At 37.4% G+C, this 14,908-nt stretch overlaps 3 protein-coding genes across 9 annotated transcripts in view; 2 read left to right on the forward strand and 1 right to left on the reverse strand.

Moving 5' to 3' along the window:
- Positions 1 to 1,559, reverse strand: part of LOC110442160 (ubiquinone biosynthesis protein COQ4 homolog, mitochondrial-like) — a 6,749-nt gene extending 5,190 nt beyond the window's left edge. Inside the window, exon 1 of one of the 3 annotated variants that reach the window (XM_021485650.1) lies at positions 1,494 to 1,559. Coding sequence is in view for 1 of the 3 variants with exons in the window: in XM_021485633.1 (XP_021341308.1) it covers positions 1,396 to 1,531 (136 nt within the window). In the remaining 2 variants the exon portion in view is untranslated. Of the gene's footprint in view, positions 1 to 1,387 lie in introns of all 3 variants that reach the window. The other 2 variants (XM_021485633.1, XM_021485642.1) reach the window with 2 other exon arrangements.
- LOC110442228 lies at positions 1,546 to 5,413 on the forward strand. The gene is made up of 2 exons (XM_021485723.1): positions 1,546 to 2,109; positions 5,126 to 5,413. The coding sequence occupies exons 1-2, from the start codon at positions 1,616 to 1,618 to the stop codon at positions 5,232 to 5,234; spliced, it is 603 nt and encodes a 200-aa protein (XP_021341398.1). The 5' UTR covers positions 1,546 to 1,615; the 3' UTR covers positions 5,235 to 5,413.
- Positions 5,414 to 10,283: 4,870 nt separating this feature from the next.
- LOC110441982 (monocarboxylate transporter 12-like) overlaps positions 10,284 to 14,908 on the forward strand; it is a 35,840-nt gene continuing 31,215 nt past the window's right edge. For 2 of the 5 annotated variants that reach the window (XM_021485325.1, XM_021485318.1), the window contains exon 1: positions 10,704 to 10,893. The gene's annotated coding sequence lies outside the window, so the exon portion shown is untranslated. Of the gene's footprint in view, positions 10,433 to 10,703; positions 10,894 to 14,908 lie in introns of those variants that run through there. The other 3 variants (XM_021485367.1, XM_021485344.1, XM_021485355.1) reach the window with 3 other exon arrangements.

Consider the following 14,908-nt stretch of genomic DNA (forward strand, 5'->3'; position numbering starts at 1 on the left):
AGCTGTCTTGAAGCTCTCTACTGATGACGCGCACACAACCTCGTCACTTAGACTATTCCAGTCTATTGCAGTTTTGATAAAGTATGAGTTTTTAAATGTTGGCGTTTTGTGGTTTGGAATGTCTAGTCCACGGCTGTCATTGGTTGCTCGCGTTTCTACAATATTGTCCGAAATGAAGTCCTGACATTTCCGCGGTTTAATTTGTCATCCTTTCCGAATGGGCTTAAATATGCTGTAAGGATCTATAGATGGAACTAAGCCCTCAACCACTTTGTAACAAAAAGTTAATCTGGAGTTTCGTCTCCTCTTCTGAAATAGGGGAAGGTCCAAGTATTTTAACATTTTTGTCACACACCCTTCCTCCCTTGTTTTATAATCGCCTGTGATGAACCTCGCACCTCTCCTTTGTTTTTTTTCAATCCTGTTGATATCCTTCTCTAAGTACAGATCCCACACGATGGATCCATATTCCAGTACCGATCTTACCATGGCGATATATGCCACTTTCCTGCAAGATTTCGGACAGTGTTGGAGATTCCGTCTGAGGAATCCGAGTGTAGAGCTAGCCCTTGATGTCGATTTAGAAATTTGAGTAGTCCAACTTAAGTCTTCCGAAATTGTTAAACCAAGGGAGGGATTTTCTTAAACTTGTTGTAGAATTTGGTCGTCTAAAGTGTAAAATTTGTTGGATTTTTGTTTGGTACTCATGGTATAACAATTCTTGGCGTTGAACCTCATTCCCCACTTTTTAGCCCATACCTTGAGATTGTCCAGGTCACGCTGTAGAATTTCATGGTCTTCCGCCGTTTTTATTTCCTGATACAACAAACAGTCATCCGCGAATAAACGAACAAGCGACAACACTGCGTCTGACAGATCGTTTATGTGACAGAGGAAGAGAAGTGGGCCCAATCGACTTATCGAATTCTGTCTCTTTTTTCAAAAAGAGACAAACGAAAAAAGACCTTAATATCTGACTAGCTCTTTTTATTTTTTAATAGGATTGAGATAGATACAGTTTCTCTGCAACATAAAAAATATCTAAAAAAAGGGGACACAATTCAGTTTTATTTGGACGACAGTACCGGGCCGTTTTCATGTAAACGGTCAAACCAGTCGGACCACTGTTGTTCGTTTATTAAATAAGGTCGGACCTAGTAATCTGATACTGCTTTCAGGCGAGCCTTGACGAAGCCTTGCAAGGCCTGCATAAACATTTACAGGTCCGCCAGGATTTATACCCGAAATTGTTACATATATAAACGGTCAAACCGGTTGTTCCGCATAAACGAACAGGCCCCAGTAGTCTAATGAAAAAGGTTCAGACATACAGCGGCTAACAAGATTATGAAAATAGACAAATAAGTATGTAAACATAACAGAATACCATGTCACCTTCGTTTGTATTGTTCTCGTATTGCCTTTTAAACTGCTTTGGCAACGACATGCATCTTTCTCTATTCAGAAGCCGAAAATAACGATGTTTTGCATACGTCAATCTCCGGAAATGTGATACCATGGGCGCAGACATCTTTGACACTTGGAGTTGTACATGCGCACAGTAACCGGAAACAGCACGTGTGTGTAAATTGTAAACAGTGGTACACATGTAGTTATGTCACGATATTTACTCGGGTGTTTACGACACATAAACTATTCTAGTGATACACAGTTATGTGTGCGTGCATTAAGAATACACAATCACCGTGTGATATCCAAATCGGTGAAAACATCTTGTGGTTTTGCGAGAGGACACAACAAATTGACTGGAAAATTGCATCAGAACACACTCCCGGAAGTGGGACATCTTAACATAAACTCGTGTGCATTTCTGCAAGTTAGGCAGTTGTCGACAAGCAGCGTATACTGGAAAGATGACAATAACGTTAACGGCCGGCAAGTTGACAACAGTAAAGGCACATCCTCTTTAGGGCAAATACAGGGGAAACTCCACATAAAGTATACATGTAAAGTGTGTGGTACACGAATGGCGCACACGTTCTCCAAACAGTCATATGAAAAAGGGGTTGTCATAGTGACATGTTCGGGATGTAACAATCACCATCTAATTGCTGACAATCTCGGCTGGTTTGAGGACGTCGGTAAACGGTCAGTACCAATGCTCTGTTTCAGTCACTTTCGTGTAGACAATATAAGTACATTAAAATATCCAGTCATAGGTCTGTGACCAAGGTGTATAAGGTTCTTCTTCTTTAGGTTATCAGTATTTCTTCAATGATCTGAAGATTATTTACTGTTTTGCGCAGGTTATATGATATGCATCCATAGTAACTCCTATGCTAATCTATAATAAAACAAATTGCGTTCATAGATCTAGAGCTATAATACGCGATTAGATCGATGTCGTTTGGAAGCTACTTCGGCTTTGAATAACAGATTCGTAAATATAAGAATCATTATTTTCGAGGCTCATCAAAATTCTATGAGCTAGTAAACGACATGGGACTCGTGATATTATGTAGATTTAAAAATGGACTGTGAACTTTTTACATTTGATAATAATCATTAATAAAATTCCCCCTTTTTTTTTTAAAACATTTATGCCAGTCCTGTGGGTATGAGCGGGAGTCGGTTATAATTACATACATGTTTTTACAATGGCAATAGGGTTTCGTGGAATATATATGGATACGATCGATTTGCATTCAGACCGATGTTAATGTTGAGCTAATGCCGTTTAAATCGAGTTATCTGGCCACCTTATTTGCAGACCTAAATCATTGTCGGACATAATTAACGGACAAGACACCATTTCTCAGTGAAATCATGAATTTGGGGGTGGGGGTCACGTCACAATTCTAAGTTCTTTGTGTAACTGCAAATTGTAAGGAGATGGGCGTCTACGCAGACATGCCATACCATAAAATATAAAGAGTATAGGTAGGGGAGAAAGAACCGATAATTATCACAGGACTCGTATTTATGAAACCTTTATATTATCATGCTCGAACTCTGGTTCTGTGCTCAAACCCAATTTCTTACTTCGGTGATGATATTTATTTTAGAGCCGAATAACGTTAACAACATCTAAATTTGACCTTTGGACTCTATCCCGTGATTTAAGTAAGTTATAAGAACGTTGGTTTGAGTACATAATCCACTCTTGAGCATGAGAACGGGTTTCATGAATACAGGCCCTGGTGTTTCAGTGATAACAACTAAACATTTGTTGGTATCATCGCGTCATTTGACTCAAAACAGACTGAAGGCTAGTTCAAACGATGTCGTGCCATTTAGTGCTGCATACGTATTGGGTTTAAAGTGCTTGTACTTTTAATTTTAAAGAGTGCAACTGTAAATTCTCTCTGGTGTTGGAACACGTTATGAGCACGGATATGTGCGTGGTATGGATGTAATCCCGACTTTGAACTTTGACACTACTACGTAGTATGTACTTTCACATATGGTCTTGCACGTAGGTAATTTGTTAATTCTGGCGGAGTGACATAGCCTTTGAAATAGATATGAAACAATCTTCAATAAGATTCATCAGTTTGGAAATATTTTATATCAAAGTTTTACTTTTTACACAAACAATAACGTGTCGCAACGTTTCAAAACCGACTGGTCCCTTTGTCACGCTATGACTGAGTGAGCGATTTGTATTATTTACCTGTACAACGATGTGACATACAATTCTTTAAATGACGAAATTGTATATTTTTCATGTCTCTCGACCCGAGACGTTTCGCCTATTGATAGGGAGCGTATACACACTGCATCAGATAGGCTACAGTTAGGGTGTAGATCTAGCCCCCTCCCATGTTATGTGATGTCAGTATCGGGTCATACAGATGACTCAGCTGTTGTCCCTCTCGTCTCTGTTCATGTTCTGAGTTTTCCTGATTTAAGAAGCTATCAAAATCAGGAAAACTCAGGACATGAACGGAGACGAGTCGCTCGCTCAGTCATAGCTTGACAAAGGGACCAGTCGGTCTTGAAACGTTGCGACACGTTTAATACGGATATTGTTTGTGTGAAAAGTAAAACTTTAATATTATATGAAACAATCCATGACATGAATGTTGAAATTGATACCAATGAAGTGCAATTTACAACGGAATGTAAATATCAAGGCCGCCGCGGTTAATTTTCTTTTCGGAATTACATGTGGCGTATGTTTCTAAATTAATCATTTAATCACGTTTAATAAGTTTTTATTTTTGTTTTGTTATTTATTATAATGTTTGCTGTAAAAAGATTGAAAAGGGCTGTGGAAACGCATCCGAACCGGTTGCCCGTGACATGAAGGTCTATGGTATAATTGGAATCAATGTCAATTTTCCTGAATGACAAAGAGAACCCAGTGTTGTCATCATCGATATCCAGCGGTTCCTCGATATCCAGGGGTTACGCTCGCTTTCGCTATCTGCATCCTCGATATCCAGGGGTTACGCTCGCTTTCGCTATCTGCAGCCCGTAATATGTCATAGCAAAATCGAAAGGTCATTATACATGTGCAACACATTGTGGACGAGACGGAAAGACTTGTTTCATCCTTTGATGTAAATCAAAAGAATCTCGAGGTCGCGTAACGGTAAAACTTACTGGCTTTGAAGTCGGGCGTCGCTCCTCTGTAATCTTCAAAGAGCAAGCATCAGCCTACTGATTGGTCAGAATTGTTTTACCTGACACCAATCAAATAGCTAGCCGCGTGCCTTCAATTTTGCTATGACATATTCCAGGGGTGTAGACAGAGAAAGTGAGCGTAACCTCTGGATATCGAGGATGCAGTGTTGTTGTATTCAGAAAGAAAAGGGGACTGGTTTATCCTAATGATACTTCATATGATTCAATAGTTATCGAGATATAAGATATGTCACGACTAATGATAAATTAAACATTTCTAGCTATGTTGTTGCATTTCTCTTGAATGAACAGTTATAAATATATTGTTACGTTTTTGGTCCTTATTTCCATTGCAAAAAAAGAAAGCTTAAGATCCGTCCCTGGAATGGGATCTCTCTCCCCTTTATGTTCGTAAACGGAAAAACCAACTAAATAATCGGATAATGCATAGAAAAATGTTCTAACCACGTCATTATGTTGCTACGATGAGCGGCTTACGCTGAACGAAGTTGCTTATTTTTTTATTTTTTTTCAGAAATATAGAGGAGATATTAGCGGAGAAGGGCGAGCAAGTCAAGAGGTTGTCGGCAGATGGCAGTTCCATAGAAATCAGCTCATCAGAATTGAATAATAACGACGTATAAACACGTTGTAATGGATTTTATGTGATTTGAATAACAACCAGAACTCCCGTACAACTAGTTTAGTTTGTAATTTATATGGACGCTTTCATTTGTTAAACAGATTGTTTGTTTAATAAATCAATCTTTACAAAGTGTGCTGTTTCGTCTCTTCTACGTGACATTAAAAATCGCAAAACACACCACGTAGTTCAAGAGTTTTTTTTACTACTGGTGATATTCGTACAAGTATGTTTCATAGAAACAGATCGTAATATACCTAAGAGTGACTAACTGTATTTGAACTCGGCATATGTTTACTGATATTGTTTATTAAGCTATATTAAGTAGTGTTAAAATTGCTGGACAAGCTAGATCATTACAAACCTACCTGAACTTTTTCTTAACTGAACGGAAAACTTGAATGAAATATTTAGAGGCATGTATCCAAACATGCACCAACTCAAAATAATAAATTAACGATCGGGTATCTAACACACTCTCTTAATGAACGGGAGATGTTTTGTTAAATGCAAATATATTATGGTTTCATTTGAGCGGCATGTCACTGCTAGATGTATTCCGATATATGTGCGTGAAATGGTGTTTCACGTGAACATTATTCCGGGGAAACCAATTGTCATTGCGTGAAAAAGAAACAGCATTTCAATTTGTCAATGTATGTACACGAACAACACGAACATATTATTTCGCATCCGAATTGCCATTGCGTGCGAATGGATTATTTAAATTTTATTGACTATAAACGGAATGCTGTTGCTTGTGAATCTTTTATTTTTACGTCTGAACGAGGTGCCATTCCAAGCACTACACCGGTGCGAAGGTAAAACTGAAAGAAAAATGAGCCCGTCATATCGTGCATGATAATCGAACTGGAAAATACTGCGTGTGACATTTGCATGCGAAAACTATTTATATATAGACACACATGCACGTCTATTGGCGGTACCGTAGGCTTCAGAGTCGTCTTATCAAAATGCGTTATTGCATTGAATAACGTTACCTACACTTTCTGTAGAAAAAACACAATTTTATAATGAAACTGGAGTACACGTCAAAAAACAAAAATATGCCGGAGAAATAAAAAGAATGAAATTTCGTTAATAGTTTGTCATCAAAACCCGACATCAGTAGCAAAAACTTTCCAAACACAATGTTTGTCCCTCGCACCAAATTTTACTGCAATATAAAACATTTTAACACTAATACTTTCTGAATGAAACCAAACCGTCGGGTCAGGTGTAACAGACTAGAATGACACTCTCTCACACTCCCACTCTTTCCTCAACATCTACACGCGAAGCAGCACTTAATCTCGTGAATAATCAAACTCTCGAACCCAAACCATCAGATCACAGCTACTAGTGGAAACGAACAAACATGTAGTTCCGGCTTTTACTGTGCAGTTCAGAAAAATACTATTTCATATCTTGCATGTCGTATTGGATGTACCATATTAACTCCTAAGGAACAAAGATTAACATAATAAACACAAACAAATGTGTAGCTGTTATAACGGATATTTATTGTCCATGTGTTCCTAGTATATTGTCCATGTCCACTTGGTGTATAAGCAAATTGTTCTCGATACATTTTCCACATGTATCTGGTGTGTACTGTCAGTGTGTACTGATATATTGCTTTGGTAGCTTGCCATTTGGCTTATCTGTGTATTGTACGTTCCTAGAAGTCCTGAGTGAGGAATCCTCTTCTTCCATAGATGCTTTTAACTTGGCTTGTTCATTTGGTTCTGGCCATCACAGAGTGTGTCATCAAAATTCTTCAAAATCTTACAAAGTGATGTGCGACATTTGAACTGCTTCCTTGCTAGATAGACCCTTCTTGTTGGCAATGCATGACTGTGGTAATTCCCAGGTTGTCCCTAAGTCCACTGTAAGTAAGCTGGTTGATATATTCAGGACTCCATTCTAGGTCCGAGACTTTCTCTGTCCCTCTAGATGTTATTCATTTATGATGAGAGATATTAGTAACATGTTTAGCTCATTATCATCTTCGTTGGTGCTATGGAATGTGATAATTTCATACGCGAAGGTAAACGCTTTTTTTGCCACGATGCCTGGAATAATACCATCACAAACCATGCGAATCCCCTACCTGCGATACTACGGGACTTGAACAATACTGTACGAGACATGACATGACAATTTATCGAGGTAGGGCATACTTCAATTCGAAAAAAAACAACATTCTAACATTAATGCGATTTGACTTTTATTTTCATGTCATAACCGAAATATACCCTCTCCCAGATTCACCCATCCTCGATATCCAGGGTTTACGCTCACTTTGGCTCTACACCCTGGAATGTATCGTAGCAAAATCGAAGGCTCTGTGTGCACAACCTTGTAGGCGAGACGAGAAAACTAGTTTAATCCCTTGGTGTACATCAAACGAATCTTGTAGTCGCGTAACGGTAAAACTTACTGGCTTTGGAGTCGGGCGTCACTCCTCTGTAATCGGGCGTCACTCCTCTGTAATCTTCAAAGGACAAGTTTCGGCCTAGTGCTTGGTCAGTTGTTGTTTTTACCTGACACCAATCAGATAGCTATCCGCGTGCCTTCGACTTTGCTATGACATATTCCAGGGGTTCAGAGCGCAATTGTCAGCATAACCCCTTGATAACGAGGATGAGATTCACCAGGAAGATAGGAAATATTACTGGCATTATCAAAAATTCGGATTATTTGTATTTTTAAGCTGAGGTGAGTACTAATCAAGGCCCAATAACAGGCTTCATTGATGTTCCTGTGCTTGCGTCATTTTATGTCTTTCCAAAGTATACACTGACTAGCTCGTCATCTCGGGATGTGGAGTGGACTCGAATGTCGGATGAAATATGCTTGAAACATTCTTTTAATGCTGCTATAATGTCATGGAGAGGGATAACTATCAAGGCATCTGATAGTAAACGTTGCTAGGTCGGTATAGCAATGAAGACATCTGAAAATAATTGAAGACGTCTCGGTGCCATAATCAAGACATCCAAACCAATTCATAACATTTCGGTGTCGGGATCAAGCCCTCCGATTGTTCAATTCGAGAGCGAGAAAGAGATCAGCTCGTATTATTGTCTGGCAAGCTGGTAGATCTTGTGGTCCTTGCTCTCCGGAAACACCACAGAAACGAGATATTTACGTTTTCCTCTATTTCGGCGGCTTTCTAACACTGCATGAACTCTGGATATGCACGAGCAAAGCACAAAGTGCTGATGTTCATTCTCTCCCCCATCCCTTCCCGGGAGACGTTCGCCTTCCTCTTGGCAGTTTAGAAAAGTTTCAAGTGCCACACTTCCTTGGCCTTCTGCAGTCTCGGCTGGCAAATGTTGATCATGTAAAGCGTTCATACCTATAACATGTCCCGTTTGTCATCGCCCTGAACTTCATTCAGACTGCCGACGTCCTTGTTACCAATATGTTTAGTATTAGATCATTCATTGCTGAACTAATGCACGTCTGTTAAGCTGGGAACCAAATGCCATCTTCGAGTACTTAAATTCACCCTGCGAAATACATTATAGTAGCATTGAGGTTTGTCCTGTCACTAGATTTGTGATACAGTCAAGCTGGGTTTTTTCAGGGTATTGCCAATCTGTGTCCCTTCCGCTCTGCGTAATTCTGAATGGAGTGTTCTTTTTAAATTTATACCTGCTGTTTTTTCCCCAGGAGAAGATCCTTCGCGAACTATGAATTGAGATCATTGTCCTTATACTCGCACGGAATATACTCTCTGTTACCACTAGTGGTCTCGATTCGGCTACTGTTTAACAGTTCGTCAGTGTAACTTATTGTGTCAAGGGCTTTGTATACCATTGTATTGCCACGCTAGTGAGGTCATTATATACTCGGTCTATTTAAAAATAAGATGTGTCATTGCACTCCAGAGCTTTCATTGTGTTTTCTGTACCAAAAACGAACAACAAAGAAAGGAGGAGTTTTAATAAGATTGCCTATTATACCGTGACTGTAATCTTTCTTTTTTATCTTGGAATTCGACTCACCACTACGGTAAATATTTAAAAAAGAAGAAGATATTTTTCGAGTTTAAGTCGATGTTTTTAAATGCGTCTTATATTTTTATCATATTTGTATTTTAGGGCCCAAACTCCTTCTGGTCCCCCCAAAATCGGCCATTGTTCTGATGGATTGTTACATGCAGATGGGTGGCGCCGTCTTTCCGGGTATTTGCATGTTCATTGTCCGAAGAGCTGTGACGAATCTTGTAATCAAGATTTTAACACGAATAATATTATATTTATAATTTTCATAGAACATTTATTAATGTACATGTAATTTAATAATATGGGAATGTTCTTCTAGCTATAGATTTACTGTAGACTGAAACAAATTGCCAATCTTATTTAAAGTTATCAGTCATTTATCTCTTATCTTTCCCGTATGGTTTCACTTGTGACTAATAGTATTCTTGAAAAGTTCTTCACCTCTTGGATACCGGAAAAATGACGTAGCAGTTTCTTTCTGTCTCTCTTTACTTTAATACTGCGAAATCCGCCAGCTACCCAGCTTTTATTAAATACCAATAGAAAAAATGACATGCCATGGAAGAGACATTTTGGAGTCGGGCACACACTTAACGGTACTTTGGACACAGTGTAAGTTAGTACTAGTATTTCCACGTAAAATACGAAAAGAGGGACTCAGTTAATTGGACACGCAGATTAAGCTGATAAAACTCGGATAGGGTGGACTGCATGTTATGCTATGAATAGTTAAAAAATGATAATACTGCAATATTTTGAGAGAGGGAAACAACGACAGAGTTTTTTGGAAAGAGCAGCTTACCCGATTAACTGTGTTAACAGAGAGTGAGAGAGAGGGGACACAATCTACTAAGGTATGGTAATTAAGCTGATTGTACTCGAAGAGATTTACACCGAGTTCGGTTCATCAGGGTGCAGCTATGTAACAATACGTGAAGAGAAAGAAAGAAAAGAGAGCGATGGGATATGTTCTCGACTATGTAATCTGTCATTTCGCGTTTGAACGTTAGCCAATGACACTGTTAGGTGTACGTGTAAAACACGTGAGGGAGCCAGGCGGCTGTTGTACGTGACTAAGTTAACTGACACAGATTCACTGTCAGTGCTAAAGGTCAGTTTTCCTTACGTATATACCTATGCAATTGTGTGTGATGATAGCGTATCTTCTGGCAGGTCCACACAGGTAAGTGAAGTTTGAATGAATTGTAATGCAAGTGCCGTAAACTAACTTCCGTCTGGGTTCTTATCCGTGGAGCGATTGAAAGATTTTAATGTTTCTCGGTAAATGTTGCATGGGTGGATGATTGAGACTGAGAGTATAGGTTACAGAACATATATCAATACACCCTTGATTACAACAGGATGTGACCGGTTCAGTGCTCAGCTGGTGAACCCTGTTTATATATCTATATATTATATTTGTATGTATATATAATATAGAGAACCCAGTTCATTAAATATAGAGAGGCGTGGTTGGCTGATCGCGATACCTGTAACGTACAGGTAGATGTTTGTTGTGTGTATATTGTATGCAGTTTATGTTGCATCTGCTACCGTCACACATTATACTTGTTGTCCAAAATGATTACAATCATGATCAGCTGATCGCCAGTGACGTCCGGCCTTCTGCATGTGTGATTGCAAGTAAGTAACGCCTATGCCTCGTACCTTCTGGGTGCACATGGTACTTCTGCATGTGTGTCGAAAATAATATTGTTAGTAAAATCTTTTCAAGAAGTAAACCGATTGGGAAGTGTTGTGGAGTCTACCAGGACATACGTATTTGTGTACATGATTGTCCCTGCCACATTTTGACAAAAAATCGCTAGCTATATAGCCGTGTTCATTATGACCTAAACTTATTTAACTGTGCTAACCGCATTGATATTACTGTACACAACGCCTACAGTAGGTGAATGAAAGGTTGAAATATGTAACGGCATCATTATTGCTAAAAGACTAGTAACTGAAGTAATGCTTTAACTTCAAAATAGTTTGTGTCTTTTGAATGATTTTCATACTTAAATTGTGTCCTATATAGGGATTTCTCGTTTCAATCATTGTAGACTTCTGTATAGTTTAATGTTAGTTAAGGCCAGGGTTTCCTTCACACGTATGTAAGTTATTGACACTAACTCATCAGACGGGCCCCTTGACTGGCCTACATGATTATTGTGTCGCATAGTTGACATTTTTACATAACATTTCCAGACCCTTGATTAACAAAAGAATTATTTACAGAATCATTGTAAATACCTGTTCTCTTAAAATCTCCGTATACAATCAGTTGTCCCTTGGTTTTGTATTCACAATTTATCTCTCCAAGACAAATATCATTTGCATACTTTTTGTAAAAAAAATCTTTTACTGTAACAGGTGGGAAACAACACTCAAATATATTTATATATGTATCTTCGTCATCCTTTGTAACATAACTTTAAACAAATGTTATCGCATAAATATTTACAAAAGGATTGTAACATTAGTGGATAGCTTTTACAGTTCAATATTATCCTTACTGTTATCGACTGGTTTAATATAATTACGGTTCCATCACGATTACCATACATCGGGTAAACACACAACACTTCCACTACGCCCTCTTTCTCAAATCATGCTTTACACACACGTATTGCATCATATTTATAAGTATTGTTTAACACAGCTGTGATATCAGCCATTTTATCCGTGTTATGATGCATGACCAGCTATCCAATATGTTACTGGTAGCTGGACCGTAATATTGAACAGCGCCATCTGCTATGTCAATTTAACAAAAACAATTGCAATGCGTTCTATTGAAAAGTACAAACCAGTCACTTTTACTCATATTGAGTTAATTAATTCCTTAGTTTTGAATGTTACTTTCCTTTCATAATGCAACATTCCTTCCTTGCCGACAGTTTTTTTTTGTTTTTTTTTGTTTTTACATTTTTTCTATTTCTATCAGGTTATTCAAATGATATGCTTGCAGTAAGAATTTCTTGAGTTATTTACGTGATATCAACGTCATGAATATAAGAAACACTGTTACTCTTTACTGTGAAGTCAGGATTATAAAATCTATCACTTTTACATGTACCTCCATCAGTTTTCTTTGTGTGTAAACTATATAATGAAAATTTGTTCCCCCTATCCGAATATATTTATATAAAAAAATTGCGTGCATGATTTAATATTCATGAAAATCGATCAGATCATTATACACATGAGGAATCTTAGAGCAAGGCAATGTCCTGGGTTCGTAAGTGCTTTATTTGTAAAAGTCCAGTATGTTATTGACAAAAACTGCTCGCATGATTGAATACTGGTGAAAATCACTTTTACATGTACCTCCATCAGTTTTTCTTTATGAATAAATTACATAATGAAAAATTGTTTTCCCTGTCTGAATATATTTTATTGAATGATTGAAAGTCTCGAAAGCAAATACTTTACCTGAAGGTGTCCATTATTACAATAATAAAATAAATGCGTGCATGATTGAATATTCATGAAAATCGATCAGATCATTATCCCCACGAGGACTCTTAGAGCAAGGCAATGTCCTGGGTTTGTAAGTGCTTTATTTGTAAAAAGTTCAGTATGGTGTTGACAAAAACTGCTCGCCTGATTGAATACAGGTGAAAACCAGTCCAATATGTTTACAAGTCCGTTTTATTTTTACAAAAAGAACTCATGTTGGTCTAACAGCTTTCAAATATTCTTTCTGTCATCATATCTGACTTGTTTAGTCTTTTACTAGTGACCCAGTGGCAAGGAAGCTAGCTATGATTGCTTTCTACAGTCAATACAAGATCAATCCGCGCTATTACGTATAGACAAATATACACACATACCATACACACATTATTGTTGTTACACACACGGAGGCACGCCCTCAAATGAACTTAGCTTTTAATAGGGCTTCCTTCACACGTGTGTAAGTTATTGACACTAACTCATCAGACGGGCCCCTTTACCGGCCTACATGTAATTTAGATGCGTGAAATTTAAATCAGTAATCTAGTGAATAAGTACTGAAATGACTGTGTCCTTAAATGTTCAAATACCTCCGGACACGAGTACGCCTACACAAGGACTGTTATATTAATAGATGAGGCATTGACTGATTCATTTACATACGTTTTAAGTTGGCATCAATGTCGATTGACTCCTAAATTCAAACGGTTATGTATTTTATAATGCTGTAAATTGGCACATTTATGCAGAGATATGTCAAAACACTTAATTATGCACCTATCCATACAAATATAGTAGTACAAAAACACTTTCATCCGCGCTCATCCGTATAAAATAGTACCTCGACACATTCATACATAATTAAATGTACTGTTGGCTGTTTTCTTGAGCTTGTTGCCATGGCGTCAGTGTGTTTACACTATTAGGACGTAATGGCGACTATTCAAGGTTCAGTTCATTCACGTTATTACATTGAACCTCATTGGTACACACTATACATTTTATATACAGGAATGAACAATAACATCTCTATTTGACATTATTATGCACAAGGACAAACAACAATTAGCAAAGTGCAAAGAAACGTTTCTGAATACAAATAATTTCTTTTCTTATTAATTTAACAGCTGAATGATGCAATGTAATCAATACAGTTTTGGCATACTTGATTGTACCTTCTAAATCAAGTAAACAGTTTACAAACCTTTGAAGATACAGTCATATGTGTGTGTATGTTATGTTCATATTTTACAGATTTTGCTTTCTTGTTTACTTTTTTTTATAAGTGGAATGAATCTGTACATGCTTGTATTACTGTTATAATATTTCGTAATAAAACGTTTTCTTAAATCTACATAACATTATATCTTAATATAACTGAATGAAATTCGTCTTTGATGTCAGCACTGTTGCAGTATGCAAATATTCCTTCAATCCTTTCAAAGTTGTTAAACCGATCAAATTTACTATTTAACAGTATATTTTTCTTTCAAAGTGTGTCCTATAGGTTTTGTTAAGTACGGTTGTAGACACAAATCATCGCCACTAAACTTGCACAGCGAACGCTTGAAGGTGAATTTATCTTTTCGTTGCATTCTTATTTAATACATCACGCATTCTACTTTTAATGATGTTCATTATATAAGTGGGTGTACAGGTAACTTCATATTGCCATATATATCCACATCCCATCCTAATGACAGTGGTAAATGTGGCGTAATTTTAACCGTAATATGAAACTATGTATTCTTAGTAAACCAGTAAACTCTTAACTTTGTAAATTCGCGATTTAAAAAAAAAATCTAACTATCTTTACAATATTTTAAATGTACTGTCTCTACATCAGATACTTGATGATAGTCCCAAACCTCCGCCAATAATTTAAAATACTACAGACATATGTACGGAAAACAAGAAGCTGAGTTTCAACGTTTAATTGTTTTCTTAAACACGTTTGTTACCGGAAATTGCTCTTCCACCATGTTCGCCTTTTTTTGTTTAATTGTCCATTAAACTTCATTGATATTCCGACGTATTTAAACCCATCTGCAGTAAAATATTTCAAAAGAGTCGGATTACATACACAGAAAACAACATAGGAGACAGTTTACATTGAATGAAATCTGACTCATAATAAACAGAAAACTGTACATCTAGGTACAAAGACTATTGTACATGTATGATACATTTTACCTTC

Source organism: Mizuhopecten yessoensis, unplaced genomic scaffold (genome assembly GCF_002113885.1).
Source record: "Mizuhopecten yessoensis strain PY_sf001 unplaced genomic scaffold, ASM211388v2 scaffold1883, whole genome shotgun sequence".
NCBI lineage: Eukaryota > Metazoa > Mollusca > Bivalvia > Pectinida > Pectinidae > Mizuhopecten > Mizuhopecten yessoensis.